The sequence below is a fragment of the Thamnophis elegans genome, chromosome 9 (assembly GCF_009769535.1).
Source record: "Thamnophis elegans isolate rThaEle1 chromosome 9, rThaEle1.pri, whole genome shotgun sequence".
Lineage (NCBI taxonomy): Eukaryota > Metazoa > Chordata > Lepidosauria > Squamata > Colubridae > Thamnophis > Thamnophis elegans.
This window is the reverse complement of record NC_045549.1, coordinates 73,887,451-73,910,613: the sequence shown is the minus strand read 5'-3', so window position 1 is coordinate 73,910,613 and position 23,163 is coordinate 73,887,451. Positions and strand designations below refer to the sequence as shown.

At 44.2% G+C, this 23,163-nt stretch overlaps 1 protein-coding gene across 1 annotated transcript in view; it reads right to left on the bottom strand.

Annotated features, from left to right (window-relative positions):
• LIMCH1 (LIM and calponin homology domains 1) overlaps nt 1–23,163 on the bottom strand; it is a 156,028-nt gene that overhangs the window by 90,746 nt on the left and 42,119 nt on the right. Inside the window, exon 2 of the mRNA XM_032223520.1 lies at nt 9,584–9,654. Coding sequence (XP_032079411.1) covers nt 9,584–9,654 — 71 coding nt within the window. The remainder of the gene's footprint in view (nt 1–9,583; nt 9,655–23,163) is intronic.

Genomic DNA, 23,163 nt, shown 5'->3' with positions numbered 1-23,163 from the left:
GGAGTAAGGCCACAGGTGGACGATGAATGGCCCCTCCCAGAGGAAATAAAAGAGGAGCAAAAGGGGAGTGGAGTTTGCAGGAGGCAATTAGTTCACTTAATTGGTCCGTGACTCTCCGAGACTCCTTGCCAGGTTTTGCAGATATCGGCCTGGCAGCCCTCCAAGCCAGATAAGGTCTGTGACTGTAAATCCTCCCTTGAAGGACTTTGATAGACGTGAATTTGATGGACAACCCTGATGCGGCCCTCTGTTATGCGGCGCTAGGGATTCGAACTGCCGACCTTTCTGATCGACAAGCTCAGTTTCTTAGCCACAGAGGCACCGCGTCCCACGCTGTCATAGCAAAATAGAAAATGCATCTTTTGGCTCCCCGCCTTTGAGTGGTTCCCCCCCCCCGCCTCCAATTATATTCTTTCCATTTTGTCTAAAAGTTTGCAGGTTGGATAACGATGTTTATCGTTGCTTTGGCTCTGGAACCAAGATCAAATTATAATCTTTCTTGTACATGATATAAGCTCCTATTCTGGCTAATGTCCTTCTCTGGATTTAGATTTCTTTCCCGAAATGAAATATTTCCCTCCCGTCTAAATACCAGACAAATCTATGAAGCCAATAACAACTCGTTGTTCAAACATCCAGCGACATAAATTTGAGAAAAGTGTCAAGCTCCTGTCATTCCAGGCCTTGGGTCATACACATCGTTCCTGGGAGCACAAATAATTGGCTTATGTCTATGAATACAAGTTCCTAACATAACAAAACAAAGTTAACAATCTCTGGTTGAAAACAAACCCTTTCTTTACTAGGAATTGTATATGTTGTGCAGCTGTTCTTACTACTACGCAGCAATGCATTTATAAGCATCCAATCCTCCCTTGAGCCCAGATACCCAAGTAGTAATAGCAATAGCAATAGCAGTTAGACTTATATACCGCTTATATACCCACCTCGGAAGGTTGGAAGGCTGAGTCAACCCTGAGCCGGTGAGATTTGAACAGCCGAACTGCTGAACTGCAGTCAGCTGAAGTAGCCTGCAGTGCTGCATTTAACCACTGCGCCACCTCGGCTCAAGTAAGAGAATAACACAATAACAGAGTTGGAAGGGGCCTTGGAGGTCTTCTAGTCCAACCCTCTGCTCAAGCAGGAGACCCTATACCATTTCAGACAAGTGGTTGTCCAATTTCTGCTTAAAAGCCTCCAATGATGGAGCATCCATAACTTCTGGAAGCAACTGATTAATTGTTCTCACTGTCAGGAAATTGCTCCTTAGTTCTAGATTAGTTTTAGTCACTAAGTCACTAAGTGAGATGTTGTAAGTCGAGGCCTACGAAAGGCTAGAAAGCAGGTTAGGAAGAGAGAGAATGTGATGTTGTACCCTCAGCACGCAACAACCTTGGCTATTACACCAAAATAGAATAGAATAGAATAAGAGAATTCTGAATAGAATAGAATAGAATAGAATAACAGAGTTGGAAGGGACCTTGGAGGTCTTCTAGTCCAACCCACTCCTTAGGCAGGAGACCCTACACCACTTCAGACAAATGGATATCCAACATCATCTTAAAAACTTCCAGCGTTGGAGCATTTACAACTTCTGGAGGCAACTTCTGTTCCACTGATTAATTGTTCTAACTGTCAGGAAATTTCTCCTTTAAGTTGCTTCTCTCCTTGATTAGTTTCCACCCATTGCTTCTTGTCCTGTTTTGAGGTGCTTTGGAGAATAAGCTGACCCCCTCTTCCTCCTGGCAGCCCCTCAGATACTGGGACCCTGCGATCGTATCACCCCTAGTTCTCTTGTTTATTAAATTAGACATACTAAGTTTCTGCAATGGGTCCTTTTTATGTTTTATCCTCCAGTCCCCAAATCATCTTAGTTGTTCTTCTGTACACACTTGTAGAGTCTCACATCTTTTCTACATCGTGGCGACCAAAACTGGATGCTGGATTCCAAGTGTGGCCTTCCCAAGGCTTTATAAAGTGGTATCAACACTTCACGTGATCTTGATTCTCTCCCTCTGTTGATGCAGCCTAGAACTGTGTTGGCTTTTTTGGCAGCTGCTGCACACGGCTGGCTCATATTTAAATGGTTGTCCACTAGGACTCCAAGATCCCTCTCCCAGTTAGTACTATCGAGCAAGGTTTCCCCTATCCTAAACCTGTAACATTTGGTTTTTCTTGCCTAAATGTAGAACCTATCTTTGCTCTATATTGAATCTCATTTTGTTAGATAGGGTCCAATGTTTATGTCTGTCCAGATCCTTCTGTATCTTAAGCCTGTCTTCTGGAGTAATGGCAAATTATTCCTGCCAACTTGGTGTCGTCTGTAACCATACAATAAGAATACTTTGTACCTAGGAACATGTACACATACACACTAAACACAAACTAGAAAACCAGGATTTTTTATATTTCTTTTACCCGTCCAAACCCAGTTCTCTCTCTCTCTCTTCTCTGTCTCTCTTTCTCTCTCTTTTTCTGTCTCTCTCTCTTTCTGTCTCTCTCTTGTCTATCTCTCTCTCTTTTTCTGTTTCTGTCTTTCTCCCTCTTTCTCTTTCTCTATCTCACTCTGTTTCTCTCCCTTTCTCTGTCTCTTTCTGTCTCCCTCTTTCTCTCTCATTGTCTTTTTCTCTCTCTTTTTTTTCTGTTTCTCACTCTCCCTTTCTCCCTCTGTCTCTATTATATATATCTGTGTCTGTCTGTCTCTGTCTCTCTCTATTATGTATATATGTATGTCTATCTATTATCTCTCTTTTTCTGTCTCTGTCTCTCTTTCTGTCTCTCTCTTGTCTATCTTTCTCTCTCTTTTCCTGTCTCTGTCTTTCTCCCTTTTTCTCTTTCTCTATCTCACTCTGTCTCTCTCCCTTTCTGTCTCTTTCTGTCTCTCTCTCATTGTCTTTCTCTTTTTTTCTGTTTCTCACTATCACTCTTTCTCCCTCTGTCTGTCTCTATTATATATATATATATATATATATCTGTGTCTATCTCTTTCTCTCTCTATTATGTATATGTGTATATCTATTATCTCTCTTTTTCTGTCTCTTTCTCTCTAACATTCTCTTTCTCTCTCTGTCTCTATTATCTCTCTCTCTCCTCTCTCTCTATTCTCTCTCTCTCTCTCTCTCTCCCCCTCGCTCTCACTTTCCAAGCCTAGAATTGTACTGACAATTTTGGAACATACCAAGGAAATGATATACACACAGCACACAGAAGCTAACATATTGGATCAGAAGCATTACAATATGCAGCCATATTTCTAAAACTCAAATACTCTTCTACCCAGCTCATCCAGTCAGCTGGCAATAGAATGCCTTTTAGGTGGAAATTGAAAATTCTGTGGTTTCTGAAAAAATTTGATTAGAGACCTTAGGAAATAAATAATCAGGATAATTTTCAGACTTATGGAAATTTTCAGGCCACAAATATGCTTTATGTACTGCTACATACAGCCATTGCTTGATTAACTCGAAATAACTATAGATTTGCTTTCCTGTTTTAAATTTATTAGATAGCTTGCTTAGTTTTTCTTTAAAAAAAAATTCAATCTATTTTAATGCTGCTTCTAAGAGGCTTAGGACTGCTTTGATTTCTTTTCCTTTTTTTAACAGGAAAATGATTAATATAGTGCTAGACTCTATAACTTTCTTCAATTTGATACCCTCTGAGAATCTGAAAATGCATATCCCACAATTATCATGATCTCAAAGTCATTCACTCACAAATGAGTCCCACATACATTACAGAATAGAATAGAATAACAGAGTTGGAAGGGCCCTTGGAGGTCTTCTAGTCCAACCCCCTGCTTAGGCAGGAAACCCTACACCACTTTAGACAAATGGCTATCTAACATCTTCTTAAAAACTTCCAGTGTTGGAGCATTCACAACTTCTGAAGGCAAGTTGTTCTACTGATTAATTGTTCTAACTGTCAGGAAATTCCTCCTCAGTTCTAAGTTGCTTCTCTCCTTGATTAGCTTCCACCCATTGCTTCTTGTTCTGCCCTCAGGTGCCTTGGAGAATAGCTTGACTCCCTCTTCTTTGGGGCAGCCCCTGAGATATTGGAAGGCTGCTATCATGTCTCCCCTAGTCCTTATTTTCATTAAACTAGACCTACCCAGTTCCTGCAACCGTTCTTCATATGTTTTAGCCTCCAGTCCCCTAATCCTCTTTCTTGCTCTTCTCTGCACTCTTTCTAGAGTATCTACATATTTTCTACATCGTGGTGACTAAACCAGGATGCAAATATTCCAAGTGTGGCCTTACCAAGGCCTTATAAAGTGGTATTAACCCTTCACGGGATCTTGATTCTATCCCTCTATTTATGCAGCCTCGAAAAAAATCAGGGAAAGCCAGTTTATTATTATTATTATTATTATTATTATTTTTCTGCAGTTGCTTCATGTCGTAATTTATTCTTCTACAGACCATTTCTTTTCCAGCAAGCAAGGGCTTGGCCCAGACGATTCGCAGGAGTAGAATATTTTGAAATAAACTTGGAGCCCGAGCTGCGTTGCTAATGGAAGAAGTTGTCCCTCAAGCAGGAATCTCTCTTTCCCCTGCCAAACTCAGAACTCCAAAAATATTGTTTTGACTCTCCAGGAAGGAATCTGTTGCAATGCTTATGAAGTACAGGTGTCTCTACAAGCGTGTGAATTTTCTAGGGAAAACTTGGTTCCAAGGAAACATTTTTCCATTTGCAATTTGCAATTCCTTGCTGTCTGCCTGCTTTAGGAAGATTTTCCATTAATCAAAATGTTTGGGATACACAGGAGCACCACAGCAATTCATTCTTCCCAGGTTCTTCTTCATTTTGAAATACGGGAGAGTCTTTGTTTAGCGACCGTTCGGAGTTTACAACGGCCCAGAGAAAAAAAACTGAATCAGGGACCAAGAGCCTTCCATCCTTCCGAGGTGGGTAAAATGAGGACCCGGATTGTTGTTGGGGGCGATATGCTGACTCTGTAAACCGCTTAGAGAGGGCTGAAAGCCCTATGAAGCGGTATATAAGCCTAACTGCTATTGCTATTGCTATTTTAACACATACACCTCTTACATTCCGATGCTTGAAAACTGACTCACAGGTATGACGGCTGCAGTGTCCTGGGGTCGTCGTAACTTTGAACGGTCACTAAGCAAACTGCAGCCCTCGACTCACAATGGTTCGCTTAGTGACCATGCAAAGTTACGCTGGCACCGAAAAATTGGACTTATGACCATTTTTCGCAATTTACCACCGTTGCCGCATTCCCATGGTCTTCTGATCCACATTCAGACGCTTGGCAACTGACTCATATTTATGATGGTCTCCTGGAGTCACATTGTTGTGGCCTGTCGGCCACCAGACCCTCCAACAACCGAATCGGAGGAGGAGGAGGCGTGGGAGTCAGAATCAGCTCCGAGGAGGAAGAGGGAATGGAGCTGGCAGAGAGAGACAGAGAGAGACAGAGAAGGAACCTGGGCCGTCTGTCAGCCTTCAGATGGAGAGTCAACATCCCCCAGGTCTGGAGGGGGTGATGAGGAAGAGGAGGAACAGCTGGGCCCAGTGCCTGATGCACGGATGCAGAGAAGGCGGAGGAGAGGAGAGCTGTGGAAATCTATGGGCTGGTCCTTGGGATGGAAGAACCACTGCTGCTAGCGAAACCCCACACTAGCTCTGGGGATCAAATGCAGGGGGCGGAGAAGAATAGATGTGGCAGAGGAGAGGAGAGCAGTGGAAATCTATGGGCCGGTCCTTGAGACGGAAGAGCCACCTCTGCTAGCGAAGCCCCACCCTAGCTCTGGGGATAAAAGGCAGGGGGCGGAGATGAATAGATGTGGCAGAGGAGAGGAGAGCAGTGGAAATCTATGGGCCGGTCCTTGGGATGGAGCAGCCACTGCTGTTAGTGAGGCCCCCACCCAAACTCTGGGGATAAAGGGCAGTGGGTGGAGATGAATAGATGTGGCAGACAACTATTCATCTCCCTGCTGGACAGACTTGTTAGGCTGCTGTGTGTGAGACAGAAACTTTTTGCCAGGGCTCTCTGTCCAAAATGTGGACTTTGCTGTCTTCAGAACTTGTCTTTGAAATACAGGTGGGCTGCTGAATCTTGTCCTGATGGGCTTGTTCTCCTGTGTTGTGCCATGTGCTTGTGAAGTGGCTGTTCTGTTTCCCCCAATGTACAGTTCTGCAGACGGTTCGCTGCTTTTTACTGCATATACCGTCCACAGCTCTCCAAAAGGATGCAAATGACCAGCTGTCTGCAAGGAGGATCAATCCTTCCATTCCCCGCCATCCAGTCGGAGCTGAAGAAGCTTCTTGGAATGAGAAGCGAAACGTTTTCAAACAAAAACAAGTGAGTCCCGTTGCCTCTTGAGAAAGCACCTTTGGGGCACAAACAAACCTCCAAGTGGCCTCATTGACTCTCTCAAAAGGATGCAAATGACCAGCTGCCTGCAAGGAGGATCAATCCTTCCATTCCCCACCATCCAGCCAGAGCTGAAGAAGCTTCTTGGAATGAGAAGCAAAATGCCTTCAAAGAAAAACAAGAACAGAAATCCCAGTTGCCTCTTGAAAAAAAAAAGCACCTTTGGGACAACCGTGATGACTGAGAATCTCTACAGACATCTGGGGTGTTTGTAACGTACTCTATAGTAACCCTAACAAGCTAATTTAGACCCCCAGGGGGGGAAAAAACAAAACAACTGTTGTTATTTTATCTGGCACTTGATGACAGTTCTTACTAAAATTGCTGCGTATAATAATAATCCTTCCAAATGCACAGAGCCAGAAGTCATGAAATCATTTTGCAGAAAACTTTAATAAAAAGGTCAGCCCTTACTTACATCTGGATTAAGGATAAGCGCCGGTCATGGTTTTTTTTTTAAAAAAAAAGCCGAAATAAATCTTCTTTCAACCCCCGAAAGAATAACGTTATGGAGAAAGTTTTCACACTTTCAGATTTCATCTCTGCCCTCCATATTACGGTGCGCGTATTGCTTTCCCAGGCAAGCACGGTCAAAAGGACGTGCCAAATTTTACGTGAAGTGGGCTCTTGAGGCTTCATGGGGGGCGGGGGGGGGGAGAGACACAGTAATACAGACCAGAGTAGAGAATGAAACAGTGGCGGTCATGCCTTCAACCTTCACTCTGCCAAATCAGAAAGCCCAAGTTGTAACCTCCGACGGAAGGATTTTATAGGTGCCTTCAGCCCGGTTGCGCCTGCTTGCAGGCAAGATTCAATTGGGTTCGAGACAACCTGAGAAACGGTCGTATTTTAAGCTGGATTGCTTATGGCTCATGCTCACTCCCACATTAACCAGAATGTGAGATGTTTTATGTACCTATGTAAGAGCTGCAAGCCAATCGCCAATCACTCTCCCTTCTAGCACTGATGATGTTGCTCAGTTGGGTCATGAAACAGCATCAAGAAATCCATCAAGCTTAAAATACACTAAGGACCTCCACAATTGTCCTCCTCCTCCTCCTCCTCCTCCTCCTTCCTGACTCCTTTCTAGCACTGATGATGTTGCTTAGATGGGTCATGAAACATCTGTAAGAAAGCCATTAAGCTTAAAATGCACTAAGGACCTCCACAATCATCATCATCATCATCATCATCCTCCTCCTCCTCCTCCTCCTCCTCCTCCTCCTCCTCCTCCTCCTCCCTCACTCCTTTCTAGCACTGATGATGTTGCCTAGTTGGGCCATGAAATGTCTGCAAGGCAACAATCAAGGTTAGAGAGCACCAGGAACCCCATAATTATCTTCATTTTCCTCTTCCTCTTCCCTCACTCCATCCTAGCACTGATGATGTTGCCTAGGTGGGCCATGGAGCATCTGCAAGAAAACAGCCCACCTTAGAGAGCACCAAGAACTCCACAGTGTGGAGTTGATGCAATTCTAGAAATTCTGAAGACTCTTTTGTAAAAAAATCCACAGTCAAGCACCCACATGGAAATCTCATTATCCTTATTTTATTTTTTTTAATCGGCCGTGAAGAATGCTTCCGTGTAAGAAATGGCTCCCCCGTATTAAATAATAGCTCACTATATTTTGAGAAACCTCCCTCGGGAACGCTGCAAAGAAAGATAGCACATCCAGAGCGGGAGAATCCCCGCCAGATGTTTGCGGGGGTGTTTTAAAAAAAAAAACCCCACCGTGATCGTCCAACTCCCGAAGAGGCAAGAGACTGAACGATGAGCCGGAATTGTTTGTTTTGGCTAAGCGTGTTTGGGTTGGAGGTCTTAAAGACGTTGCCTTTGGCTTGAAGTCAGTTGATTCTTACCAGCAAATTCTGCCTGGCGACGTCTGGGAAACTGACTCTTTTTAGCAAAACTGGCCACAATCTACATTTTTAGCCCATGCTGGGGGGCCGTTTCAAGCGCCCGACGAAACATTTCCAAAACTTTTTAAGATTGGAGGGGGAGGGGTGTCCTTCCTCAACGTGACATATGCACCGCGATTCTTCTCCTTTTCTGCTTATGATTATAACTTTGTGTCTTGTGCCTTTACGATGTATATTGTTTTACTTAAGTTTCCTAGTATGGTTTATGCTGATTGCTTATTTAGCATCCTATGACTATCACTAGGTGTTGTATGATTTATGATGAATGTATTTTTATGATGACTATGGTCATGATTTATCACTTATAGCTTTGATGTACACTGAGAGCTTATGCACCAAAGACAAATTCCTAGTGTGTCCAATCGCATTTGGCCAATAAATAATTGAATTCAACTCAACTCTACTCTATTTTAAACTTCATTCTATTCTATTCTATTCTATTCTAAACTTTATTCTATTCTATTCTAAACTCTATTCTAGTCTATTCTACACTACTCTATTCTAAACTTTATTCTGTTCTATACTTTATTATATTTTATTCTACTCTACTCTATTTTAAATTTCATTCTATTCTATATTCTATTCTATTCTATTCTATTCTAAAGAATTCTATTCTACTCTATTCTATTTTAAACTTCATTCTATTCTATTCTAAACTTTATTCTATTCTATTCTAAACTTCATTCTATTCTATTCTAAACTTTATTCTATTCTAAACTATTCTATTCTATTCTAAACTTTATTCTATTCTATTCTATACTTTATTCTATTCTATTCTAAACTTTATTCTATTCTATACTTCATTCTATTCTATTCTAAACTTTATTCTATTCTATTCTATTCTACTCTAAACTTTATTCTATTCTATACTTTATTCTATTCTATTCTACTCTATTTTAACTTCATTCTATTCTATTCCATTCTAAACTTCATTCTAGTCTAGTCTAAACTTTATTGTATTCTAAACTCTATTCTATTCCATTTTAAACTTCATTCTATTCTATTCTAAACTTCATTCTATTCTATTCTAAACTTTATTCTATTCTATACTTCATTCTATTCTATTCTAAACTTTATTCTATTCTATTCTACTCTAAACTTTATTCTATTCTATACTTTATTCTATTCTATTCTACTCTATTTTAAACTTCATTCTATTCCATTCTAAACTTCATTCTAGTCTAGTCTAGTCTAGTCCAAATTCCATTCCATTCCATTCCATTCCATTCCAGGAATGTTAAAAAAAAATTGTTTCTTACTTACTCACACAGCAGCACCCCATTTTCCAATCCTGATCGAAAATGTTTATCGCCAAAAGTTTTTCCGGTGACTTTCTGTAAAAGAAAAGAGGAGAGAATTAATTGGTTGGAAGGGACAGGATTGTTTCTGGAGAAATACAATCCCCAAACCACGCAGTGTACACTTACATGGCATTATCCAAAGGGAGTGAACTATCGTATTATTGGTCAACCTGACCGGCCTGGTGGTGGTGGGTAGAACATCATTTTAGAGAGAAGAAGAGAAGACCAGAATAAAAAATTTTGTCTGTAGTACAAGAGTCTCCAAACTTGGCCACTTTACGAAATGGAAGCTTTGAGAAGATGCCGGGATTAATTTCCATTGCAATGTTTATTATGCAATAATTCCAAGGTCAACTTCAGATCAACAGTTCAAGTCAACAATACCTCAATCAAGAAATTGCCAAACAGCCACATCAGTAAACAGCCCAACTAAAGAAATTCTAAGATCACCTCCATCCACACAGACAGGGCAAAACACCAGAATACAAACTGACAGCAAGTGCCACTCCTTTCTAGCACTGATGATGTTACCTACCGGTAGTTGGGTGTTGAAACGTCTACAAGAAAACAAGCCAGCTCAGAGAGCACCCAGGAACACACAATAAGTGTTTGTTAACAGAAGGTTTTGACACTTTAGGTAAAGGTTCCTCTCGCACAGATGTACTAGTCGTTCCCGACTCTAGGGGGCGGTGCTCATCTCTGTTTCAAAGCTGAAGAGCCAGCGCTGTCCGAAGACGTCTCCGCAGTTATGTGGCTGGCCACCAAGCCCCACCCACCAAGCCCCACCCACAGAACCAGTAGTAAAAAAAATTGAATTTCACCACTGACTCAGAACCATGTCAAATCCGTGCCAAACACAGCCTGTGGCAAGACCGCAACACAACACAAACACTACACAACTGTTTTCAGTTCATCGTGGCGTCTTGCCATGATGTATTATTGCCTGAAAGCCAAACAGGTCCCAGGTGTTAGAGCGATTTACAGGGAAAACAGGAAAAAGAGACAAGGGCGTAGTGGGTGGAAGTTATAAATACAGGAACTGCAGAGACATTCAACTCGTTCCCAGCCCTTCGAGGTGTTGGAAGTCGGTCCAGCGGGCATCACCAAAGCCTTAATGAGAGCCTGGCGAACCTCTTCAAATGATTATTTGCTTTTTAAAACAAGGCGGATCGCAAGCAAGGAAGGACGTTGTATTTCCACCCTTTGTCTGGGGTTTGCCTTAAGTGGAAACCCGGCCTGAAAAATATAATTTGTTTAGAAACAGACGGAGCAAATATAAACGGTCCATTTCAACCGCCGTATTGGTCTATTTAGAAACAGGCTGGTTAAAGAGATCTTACTTAGGCAAACGCTGGTTGTTGTTTTGTTTTTGAGAAGGCGACGAAGGAAGTTGTTTTGACCGAGGCTTCCCGAGAGCGTGAAGCAGATTCCTCCTCCCGAGAAAAAACCCTTTTATTCATTGACTGTGAATTCTGCTCATTCACATCCAGCAAAGTCTTTCTTGGAGCCTTGGGAGGGTAAATATGGCTTGTCCCTCCGCCGGAGGCCAGAAATGACCCGTTTTCCGACTTCCACTGAGCCCGCTAGATCAGTTTTACAACCACCCCAAGCTCCAGAAACTTTCTAGGAGACTGGGGAGGGCGAAAACAGCCTCCCCCACTCCCCTGGAGGCCAGAAATGGCCTGTTTTCCGACTTCTGGTGGGTCCAGTAGGTCCATTTTTTACCCTCCCCAGGTTCCAGAGGATTTCTAGGAGCCTGGGGAGGGCAAAAAAACGCCCAACACACAAACCGGAAGTTCAGAAACGGACTTCCGGGTTGCCTGTTGAGGCGTTTTTCTCCCTCTGGAGGGCGAAAAACCGCCTAACAGGCAAGCCGGAAGTTCTGAAACGGACTTCCGGGTTGCCCGTTGAGGCATTTTTCTCCCTCCGAAGGGCAAAAAACCGCCTAACGGGCAAGCCGGAAGTTCAGAAAAGTACTTCCAGATTGCCTGTTGAGGCGTTTTTCTCCCTCCCGAGGGCGAAAAACCGCCTAACGCGCAAGCCGGAAGTTCAGAAATATACTTCCGGGTTGCCTGTTGAGGCATTTTTCTCTCTCCGGTGGGTGAAAAACCGCCTAACGGGCAAGCCGGAAGTTCAGAAACGGACTTCCGGGTTGCCTGTTGAGGCATTTTTCTCCCTCCAGAGGGCGAAAAACCGCCTAACGGGCAAGCCGGAAGTTCAGAAACGTACTTCCGGGTTGCCTGTTGAGGCATTTTTCTCCCTCCGGAGGGCGAAAAACCGCCTAACGGGCAAGCCGGAAGTTCAGAAACGTACTTCCGGGTTGCCTGTTAAGGCATTTTTCTCCCTCCGGAGGCTAAACCGTCCAACCTGGAAGTTTGGGAACGGACTTCCGGTTTGCACGTTGGGCGGTTTTTCGCCCTTCGGAGGCTTCAGGGAAGCATCTGGAGGATGAAAAACGGTCTAAAACCAAGGCCGAAAATCAGCTGGCCAGCGCTGGAGCTGACAGGGCAAGGCCTCAGAAATGGCTCTGCGGGCCACAGGTTCACCAATATAGCTCTAAAAGATGATGGACGCGTATTAGTCGCAAATCTGAACTCAAGTTGCCATGGGGTCAGCAGCTTAAGCTAAGCCACTGGAACTTATTTCTGCGTAAACATGCATGCTCAGGAAACAGGGTGTAAAATTACAACTTAAATCCCTTAATTTATACAAAGGGGAAGAAAAAAATACTTAAGAGCTAAAACATTTTCTTTGCATTCTATTTCCATGCCCCAAGCCAGCACACACGGATATTTACTCCGATGCTAATAAAAGGAAATTTATGGCGTGGTCTTTGGTTGCAATTTCAAAGGCCGATCTCTCTTTAGAGTTTGTTTTATGTCGCGAGGTTTAAAGTCTGGCGAAACAAAAGCAGGTTGGAGCTGATTAATTGCCTCCTGAATCTGCTGTACTGGATCCAAAAAGCTTGTGCTTTAAATGCAGATTATGCCGCGGTGTTTCCCAGACAGGTCTTGTCTTCCTCCAATTTAATCAGGAAATGTTGACGCGCATTTCCCATGTTGCTTCATCCTTACGGATTCATTTTTCGTATTAAGGAAATGTATGAGGGCCACCAAACTCATTCAAGGTGACTCCGGGCAGCTGATAAAAACACATCCTGAAATACAAAACTGTATAATCCCCTCAGCCTTCTGGTGACAACTATGGGATGGCTGCCTGTCTCCCGGAGGTTCTCCAGCCTCTGGCAGGACCAGAACGACGAATAACAATGTTGGAAGGGACCTTGGAGGTCTTCTAGTCCAACCCCCTGCTCAGGCAGGAAACCCTATACCCGTGAGAGCGAACCGATGGCATGAGTGCCAGAAATGGCAACGGAGACATCTTTCTGGATATGCCATTGCTCTTCCGGGTTCTCACACTCACATGCACAGCGGCTAGCTGGTCTTCGCACACGGGAGCCCCGGGAAGCTGAGCTTCTGGTTTCCAGCAGCCAGCTGGTCTTCACGGGCGCATATGTGCCACCAACAGGAAGAACAGGTGAGTGGCACAGATGCACAGGATGGGAACTGGAAGATCAGCTTCCTAGTGCGTGCATGGGTGCCAGGGGACTGTTCTTCCAGTTTCCGGCACTCCCACGCAGGAGCTGATCTTGCAGTTTCTGGTGCTCCTATGCGCACTCCCCGTTTCGACACTCAATGCCGTAAAGGTTCGCCAAGATTACCCTAGACCATTTCAGACAAATCTCGTTCTTAAAAACTTCCAGTGTTGGAGCATTCACAACTTCTGGAGGCAAGTCTTATTTTATTAAATCGATTTATAGGCCGCCCAATCCCGGAGGACTCTGATTAATTGTTTTCATTGTCAGGAAACCAGGCCTTTAGAGCGTTTCAAAACCGAAGGCCAATCTTATCCCTCCAAGGTTGAAGTTCCCCAGGGAGGGAGCCACCATGGAGAAGGCCCTACTTCAAGGTCCCACTTGATAGACCTTGTCAAGGTTAAGGACCCTACCACACATATCTGCAGGAAACACCGATTGGCAAAAATAAAAGTTATCTGATGGCCCATATTCAAAAGATTTAGATACCATATTTTTCAGAGTATAAGATGCACCGGAGTATAAGATGCACCAAGATTTTGAAGAGGCAAATTTTAAAAAAGGAGGTAGGTAGGTAGGTAGGTAGGTAGGTAGGTAGGTAGGTAGGTAGGTAGGTGGAGAGAAAGAGAGAGAAATACAGTAGGTAGGTAGGGAGAGAGAGAGAGTAGTTAGGTAGGTAGATAAAGGGATAGAGAGAGAGAAAGAAATAGACAGAGACAGAGAGAGAGTGTGTGTACGTAGGTAAGTAGCTAGATAGAGGGATAGAGAGAGAGAAATAGAAAGACAGAGAGAGAGAGAGAAATACAGTAGGTAGGTAGGGAGAGAGAGAGAGTAGTTAGGTAGGTAGATAGAGGGATAGGGAGAAAGAAATAGAGAGAGACAGAGAGAGAGTGTGTGTAGGTAGGTAGGTAGGTAGGTAGGTAGGTAAAGGGATAGAGAGAGAGAAATAGAAAGACAGAGAGAGAGAGAGAGAGAAATACAGTAGATAGGTAGGGAGAGCGAGAGAGAGAGTAGGTAGGTTGGTAGGTAGGTAGAGAGATAGAGAAATAGAGAGAGAAATACAGTAAATAGGTAAGTGTTTCTGCTGGCACAGCACTTGATCAATCTAATTCTCATCAATCAGTTAAAGAGGTTTCCAAAAGGAAAAAAAAAGTTTTTGCACTCTGCAAACCTCCCAAAAACGGCCTGTTTTTTTGCGACAACAGGCCTGTTTTTTTGGTCAAAGAATGCATGCATAGCCTTAAGGAGGCTTATAGAGTGCTGCTGGGGGCTGGGGGGCAAAAACGGCCCATTTTTTGCTCATTTCTGCCCTCCCCAGCCCCCAGGAGTTCTCTGAAAGCCTCCATAAGAGTATGCACAGCCATTTTGGTGAAGGAGGCGAGGAGGCAAAAAATGCTGTATTTGGTGTATAAGACGCACCCAGAGCTGAGGTGGCGCAGTGGTTAGAGTGCAGCACTGCAGGCTACTTCAGCTGACTGCAGTTCTGCAGTTCGGCTGTTCAAATCTCACCGGCTCAGGGTTGACTCAGCCTTCCATCCTTCCGAGGAGGGTAAAATGAGGACCCGGATTGTTGTTGGGGGCGATATGCTGACTCTGTAAACCGCTTAGAGAGGGCTGAGAGCCCTATGAAGCGGTATATAAGTCTAACTGCTATTTCTATTGCTATTGTCAGCCTCTTTTTTGAGGAAAAAGACTCAAAACTACTCTGAAAAATACGGTATGTCACATCAAGCACGTTTATAGTTTGTACGATGACAATTCGAGCTGGAATGCTCTATCCACTAGGGGTGTCAAACTCAAGGCTCGGGGGACCAGATCCGGCCCGTGGGGTGCATAGAACTGGCCCGCGGGGCCGTCTCGGAGACAGCGATGGAACGGCCCCCAGTGCCACTGCCAATGAAAACGGAGCTCGGGAGAGTCACACGCAACTCTTCTGAATTCCCTTTTTTGCTGGCAGAGTATCACAGGAGGCCCCTGCAGGCATCCCAACACAAATGATGTTGAGCTGCCCACGTTCTCCCCCCCCCATCAAACAACCCAGATGTGGCCCTCAATCAAGTCGAGTTTGACACCCCTGGAATATAGGCTGGGTTGGGGTCTCTCTGATCTACTTCATGCCTTATGCCACAGACGAAAAAGCAATGGACGTGCTTGAAAACAACACGAAGCGGATGTTCCTCTCACACACACACACACCCCGTGAATCTACAGATGTAAGACACGCCGCAACTACTCCCCCCCCCGCTATGTCCTGCGTTCCAGATGTCAGAGTTCTCCGCGAAGCTATCAGCACCACTTTAAAGTTATTAAAGGAACCAGATGGCCAAGTTTATAGCTCAGTTCTTAGGCTGTAATTATTTATAATCACTGGAGATCAAGTTTCATCAAACGTGACCCACCAGCCTATTAGCGCTCTGCAAAGATGGGAGGTTATAGCTCGATAAGTTCACTTAACAACCGTGTTAAGTGCAGTGATTCGCTTAACAAACACACGAGGCAAGGAAAAGTCGCCAAATGGAGCAAAACTCACTTAACAAAAGGTCTCACTTAGCAACAGAAAAGTGGGGTTGTAAGTCGAGGTATAAATAAAACAATGATGCAAGAGTGAAATGCTAATGCCAATTTTTAAAAAACTCTATGTAGTTATAATTTCTACTTAAATTTCATCAATGGAGGCAAATTGCCCAATGAACATCCATCCATCCCCCCCCAAATCCATCCATCATCCATCATCCACCCACCATCATCTGTAATCCTCTGTCATCATCCATCCATCCATAAATCATCATCCATCCATCATCATCCCTTCATCCCTCCCATCATCCTTCCATCCTTTCATCCACCCACCCATTATCCTTTTATCTACCCACCCATTATCCCTTCATCCATCCATCCATCCTTCCATACATCCAATCATCATCCATCCATCCATCATCCCTCCATCCCTCCATCATCCATCCTCCCCCACCCATCATCCATTCATAAATCATCATCCCTCCCTCCCTCCATCCATCTATCCATTCTCCCCACCCATCATCCCTTCATCCCGAGGTGGTGCAGTGGTTAGAGTGCAGTACTGCAGGCTACTTCAGCTGACTGCTATCTGCAGTTCAGCGGTTCAAATCTCACCGGCTCAAGGTTGACTCAGCCTTCCATTCTTCCGAGGTGGGTGAAATGAGGACCCAGACTGTGGGGGCGATATGCTGACTCTGTAAACCGCTTAGAGAGGGCTGAAAGCCCTATGAAGGGGTATATAAGTCTAACTGCTATTGCTATTGCTATTGCTATCCCTCCATCACCATCCCTTCATCCATCCATCCCATCATCATCCATACATCCACCCATCATCCATACATCCATTCATAAATCATCATCCATCCATCCATCCATCATCATCCCTTCATCCATCCATCCATCCATCCATCCATCCATCCATCCATCCATCCATCCATAAATCATAATCCATCCATCCATCCATCCATTCCCCCACCCATCATCCCTTCATCCATCCTTCCCTCCATCATCCTTCCATCCATCGTTCCATCCATCCTTCCATCCATCCTTCCATCCATCCATCCAGCCAGCCAGCCATCCACAATATCTCTCACACTTCTCTCTGAAATAATTCAATCTCTAAAGCATAAGTTCAATTCTTTTTTTCACCCCCCAAAAGTCTATAAGGTTTTCCGGTCTGCCCTAGATGCAGATATGGTCTTTTGACTGATGGAGGAAGTCAGTTTCGCTATCGCAGGAAATTCATCAAGCATTCGTCCGTCAAGGGTAGCAGCAGCGCCACCAAATCTTTCCATCTTTGAACCTATAAATAGCTTCACTGCAGTTATCAAACTTTAAAAACAAAGTTCCATTGTTTCTTTTTCCAGCTGTTTCTCCGTCAGTCCCAAAACAAATGCCTCCGGTTTCAATTGCATATTAATCCTAAATATCCTCTGAATTCATGGATTTGCAGCCAAATTTTTCCACTTTTCCTGTATGTAAAAACAAGAGTGATAAAAAAAAAAATCTCTTCCATCTCTGATCTAGATTTTCAGATTTAAGGAGGTCCTCAATTTACGAAGATAACCGAGCCCAACATTTTTATGTTGCTAAGTGGGGATATTTGTTAAGTGAGTTTTGCTCCATTTTATGACCTTTTTCCAGCCCCTGTCATTAAGTAAATCACTGCCATTGTTAAGTTAGTCATGCGGTGGTTAAGTGAATCTGGCTTCCCCCACTGACTTTTTCTCGTCAAAAAAGTCGTAAAAGAGGATCACTGTGACTCCAGGGGGCGTGGCCGCCATCATAAATATGAACCAGTTGCCAACGCCGAAAAACGGTCATAAGCGGGGGTAGGCTGCTCTGGGTTTGGCCAGGTTCGGGAGAACCCATAGCTAACTGTGGTGGCCCAGCAGGAGCCTTTGGAGCTGCCACCAGACTCCGACAGCGAGGGGCCCTATGAGTCGGCTCTGGAGGATGTGAAGGACCCTGGACAAGGTTCCGACTCCGAGCAGGGCGCAGAGAGGCTGGTTGGCCACCAGGAGGTGCCTAAGCCTTGGACCAGTGGGGAGGAGACAAGGGAGAGTGAGCCTGAGTTGTTCCTGGATGCCCGGCATCGAAGAGCTAATAGGTGTAAGGAACAGGTGTGCAGTTACAGGAGGTAATTGCACTCAGCTGGTGGGCATTAGGCTCCTCTCCAGACTATAAAAAGGCTACTTGTGCCCACACCCCTCTTTGCAGAAATCAACACAGGATCGAATGTTGGAGAACATTGTTAGGAGCTTGGCAGGCTGGATTTCTGGATTTCCTTATCTGTGTTTATTGCTGCCCAAGTTTCTCTGTGCCGGGTGGCTGCCAAGGACCTGTCTGTCTGTTAATTAAATGCCGTAACTTATCACTGGATCGGAGTGCACTTTGGTGTGGAACGAGGGGGGTCAGAACAGCTAACATTATGGCTGGTTGCAAGTCCCACCACTGGCTGGCCCCGCCCACCCTTCCACCCCATCCCGCCACTCCCAGGAGACTTCCACAGCCCGTTTTGGATGCGGGGTAGTGCATGGCCTGCCCGGAGGAGGGGAAACGGGGCTCCCGGAAGGGCTCCGGAGGTGGGGGAGGCAGTTTTCACCCTCCCGGAGGCTCGAAAAAAGCCTCTGGAGCCTTGGGAAGGTGATAATGCAAGCTGGGCCATGATACAGGAGGACAAGTAGGCCACGCCCATCATGGCCACACCCACCCAGCAACTGGGCAGAGACCCCGTTGCTGAAATTTTTGAAGCCCACCCCCGGTCATAAGTCACTTTTTTCCACCACCGCTGGAACTTTGGTCACTAAATGAACTGTTTTAAATCAAGGAAAACCTGTATACGTCCCTGAAAAAAGGAAATATGCAATTGTTTTAACAAAAAAGTTTGGGCTGGGGAAGTACATTCACCATCAAGGTTCCTTTGCATGAATTTTTTTGAAATTGTCCCCGGTTTGACTCAACTTTTGAACTAAACATTCTTACAAGAGAACCAAGGATAATTTTAGAGCTGTGTTTTTCTATGTCTTTAACACATTTTTTTGCAAAAATAAAAATAATAAAAACATTTAAGAGTGATTTATTAAACTGTGCCTGGAAATAAACTGGCAGCCAGCACAAATTTTTTTGCCACTGATGAAATGCGTTTAGTACTCTTTGTCCCTGTTAAAAACCACCAATTCTATTTTGATCCAAATATATATTCTGATTAATCGTTATGTATAGATAAAGATAAATATGAAGTTATGTATCAGATATGTATAAAGCATAGATATGTTTCAAACATACATGTTCCTTTCATGAACAGGCTATGACCAGTTCTGGTCACCAGAATATAAAATATTTAAAAACTTGAGAATTTAGACTATTTCTTTCTTCTTTCTTTCTTTCTTTCTTTCTTTCTTTCTTTCTTTCTTTCTTTCTTTCTTTCGTCCTTCCTTCCTTCCTTCCTTCCTTCCTTCCTTTCTCTTTCTTTCTTTCTTTCTTTTTCTTTCTTTCTTTCTCTCTTTCCTTCCTTCCTTTCTTTTTCTCTTTCTTTCTTTCTCTTTTTTTCTTTCTCTTTCTCTTTTTTCTCTTCTTCTTTCTTTCTCTCTCTCCCCCTCCCAACTCTCTCTCTCTCACACACACCACTCTGAAAAGTGATTTATGACCACTTGCAGCCTATTATTATTATTATATACTTTATTCATTAAACCTGAAACTTAGTCAACTGAACATTCAAAAATGCATCACAAATACCAGTGACTGGTGCTAATGGTTGATACTGGTTGCTGCCAGCATCCTAGGTATCAAATTATTATTATTATTATTATTATTATTATTATTATTATTTACTTTGTTCATTAAACATGAAACTCAGCCAACTGAACATTCAAAAATGCATCACAAATTGACTGGTGCTGATGGTTGATACTGGTTGCTGCCAGCATCCTAGGTATCAACCAAGGACCTTCTTAAAATATAAGATGTTCCGAGCAGCGCAATTTTTTGCAGCTCCGCTGGTGTTTATTGCAGGAAGCTGCAATTTCTGGATGTATCTTGTAAAATTCATGGACATGGTGCCAAGTGCCCCGATGAGAACGGGTACCACCACCATCATCATCATTATGTAGTTAATCTTTGGTGAGATTCACAGCCTTTGCGGCTGGTTGGTAGCTCAACAGCTCGAGCCCTAACCAAGGACCTAGGAACCGTTAAGGTAACGTCGGAGGATATAAACTGTTCCAAGTAGGGTGGATTTTTTGTAGAATCAGAATGTTCAAGTCTGATAAATTCAGAATTTCCAAATAGCGACGTAACCCTTTGGGTATTGCTCCAAGGGCTCCAATTACAATCGGGACAAGACACGATTTCTTTTTCCACAGTCTCTCAACTTCAATTTGCAAGTCCCGGTACTTTGTGATTTTTTTTCTTGCTCTTTATCTTCAATCCGTGCATCTCAGGGTGTTGCAATGTCAATGAACCATACTTCTTTCTTTTCAACTATTGTTATGTCAGGTGTGTTGTGGGCCAAGTGCCTGTCAGTCTGGACTCTGAAGTCCCACAAGATCTTGACTTTCTCATTCTCTAAAACCTTCTCAACCTGATGTTCCCAGTGGTTTTTGCTGTACTCAAATCCAAACTTCTGGCACAATTTCCAGTGCCACAATAATAATAATAATAACAATAACAACAACAACAACAACAACGGATACATTAAAGAAAGAAACAGAGTCACTAATCCTGGCTACGCAAGAACAAGCTATCCGCACAAATACCATTAAGGCCAAAATCGAAAAATCCTCTGATGATGCCAAATGCAGACTTTGCAAAGAAGCTGATGAAACTGTTGATCACATACTCAGCTGCTGTAAAAAAATCGCGCAGACTGATTATAAATTGCGGGACAATTCAGTAGCACAAATGATCCATTGGAATTTGTGCAAAAATTATAATATTAAAACAGCAACAAACTGGTGGGAACATCAGCCTGAAAAAGTCACCGAAAATCAGATGGTCAAGATCTTGTGGGATTTCCGTATACAAACGGACAAAATACTGGCGCATAATACACCAGACATCACACTGGTTGAGAAAAATAAGGTCACAATCATAGACATCGCAATACCAGGTGATAGCAGGGTCGCCGAGAAGGAACATGAAAAAATCGCAAGATACCAGGACTTAAAAATCGAAATTCAACGACTATGGCACAAACCAGCAGTGGTAATTCCAGTGGTAATTGGCACACTGGGTGCTATCCCAAAAGCACTGGAATTACATTTAAAACAGTTAAAAATTGACAAAATCACCATCAGTCAAATGCAAAAAGCCGCACTGCTTGGATCTGCACGCATATTGCGAAAATACGTTACGACGTCCTAGGCCCCTGGGTGGGGCCCGACTAGTAACCAATGCCAAATCCAGCGAAGCAACTGGCCGCTGTGAGACAATTGTACAATAATAATAATTATGCCAACATTATCCATATTTTGCAGGCTAATCCAATGACACCCTATTCCTTCTGCTGATTCCTAGCCGGGGTCAAAATATTTGGGGTAAGTGTTTGCTGATAGCATGCAAAAACTTTCCTAATTGTCTGCCCCTTTTTAGCATTTCAGATGCCAGACTACATTAGTCACGGTGAGTTGGTTTTTGTTTCTGGGGCTATTAAAAAAACACGGTTGGCACTGAAACACAATCCCTATGGGGGGGGAAGGAAAACATTGTTAGGCTGGCACCTAACATTTCTTTCAGGACGCTTGATAGGTCGTGCAGGTCAAAATCCTAGACAACTGCAAGTCTTAACGGAATGAAAAGGGTAACAGAGTTGGGAGGGACCTGGGAGGTCTTCTAGACCAACCTCCTGGTCAAGCAGGGAAACCTATACCATCTCAGACCAAAAGCCTTCTTAAAAGGCTCCAGTGATGGAGTGCCTGCAGATTCTGGTGGCAAGCAGTTCCACTGATTAATTGTTCTAGAAAATTTCTCAATAGTTCTAGGTTGCTTCTCTCTTTGATTAGTTTCCATCCGTTGTTTCTTGTCCGGACTTCTGGTGCTTTGGAGAATAGGGTGACCGCCGCTATACCGGTGTGTGGGGGTACTTATATATATGGTGTACGTACATACATACATACATATATAGCAATAGCAATAGCAGTTAGACTTACATACCGCTTCATAGGGCTTTCAGCCCTCGCTAAGCGGTTTACGGAGTCAGCATATTGCCCCCAACAACAATCCGGGTCCTCATTTTACCCACCTCGGAAGGATGGAAGGCTGAGTCAACCCTGAGCCGGTGAGATTTGAACAGCCGAACTGCAGAACTGCAGTCAGCTGAAGTAGCCTGCAGTGCTGCATTTAACCACTGCGCCACCTCGGCTCTATATATAAAGATAAAGGTAAAGATTCCCTTCGCACATATGTGCTAATCGCTCCTGACTCTAGGGGGCGGTGCTCATCTCCGTTTTAAGGCCAAAGAGCCAGCGCTGTCCGAAGACGTCTCCGTGGTCATGTGGCCGGCATGACAAACTGGCACAAACCGACTGAATAACACCTCTGGTACTATTATCACCTGCTATAACAGGGGTGTCAAACTCAGTTTCATTGAGGGCTGCATCAGGGTTGTGCTTGACTTCATGGGGGGGGGGGGTGGCCAACTGGGTGGGGGTAGCCGACTGGATGCGCGGCACAGCTTGACGCCACTCCCCAAACTGCTGGCATGTTGCCTCTTTGCACTGCGTGGCCGAGGCGCCGCAGATACACCAGGTTGAAGGGACGCGGGACACCTCCTTACATTTTCCAGGACAGCCCCGCGGGCCAGATCTGACCACGTCGCAGGCTAGATCCGGCCCCGCGGGCACCGTGTGTTTGACACCCCTGTGCTATAACACGTAGATGGAGTACCAGGAGACGTAGAACTCCTGATATCCGGTGTAGGTCCTTCTTTGAGTTAACGGCATGGCCAACCGATGGAGTCACACGTCCCCAGTTCTCCACTTCCCACCTGCAGGCAGGGCAACAATGGGACATCTGTCCTCCCCAGAAGGTCAACGCTCTGCAGATGCCACGCTATGACACTCTGCAATTGTATCGAGAGGAGTTACGGGGGAAACAATGGCATCTGTCAATCACGGAGAGCGAAGGACAGCAGCCAACGCTTAACGGGAAATGCAACGGAGGCCCTGTGGTCAACTGCATTCCATTCCAAGGTCAACTGAAAACTCATAAACAGGTCCAGAGGGGACTTTAAAGAGGTCCCCCCCCTGACATTGGGGAAGGGGTAGAAGCACAGTTTTACACCATTACGGAGCGAGCTCTGATTCCTTTGTACCTTCATCCTGACTCTGTAGGAACATCGGCCGCTAAATATCACTGAGGAAATGTAGCTTGTTTTTTCTAAATAAATCCAGTCCACCGACCCATTCAGACTAGAATATCATCTGCTATTAGAA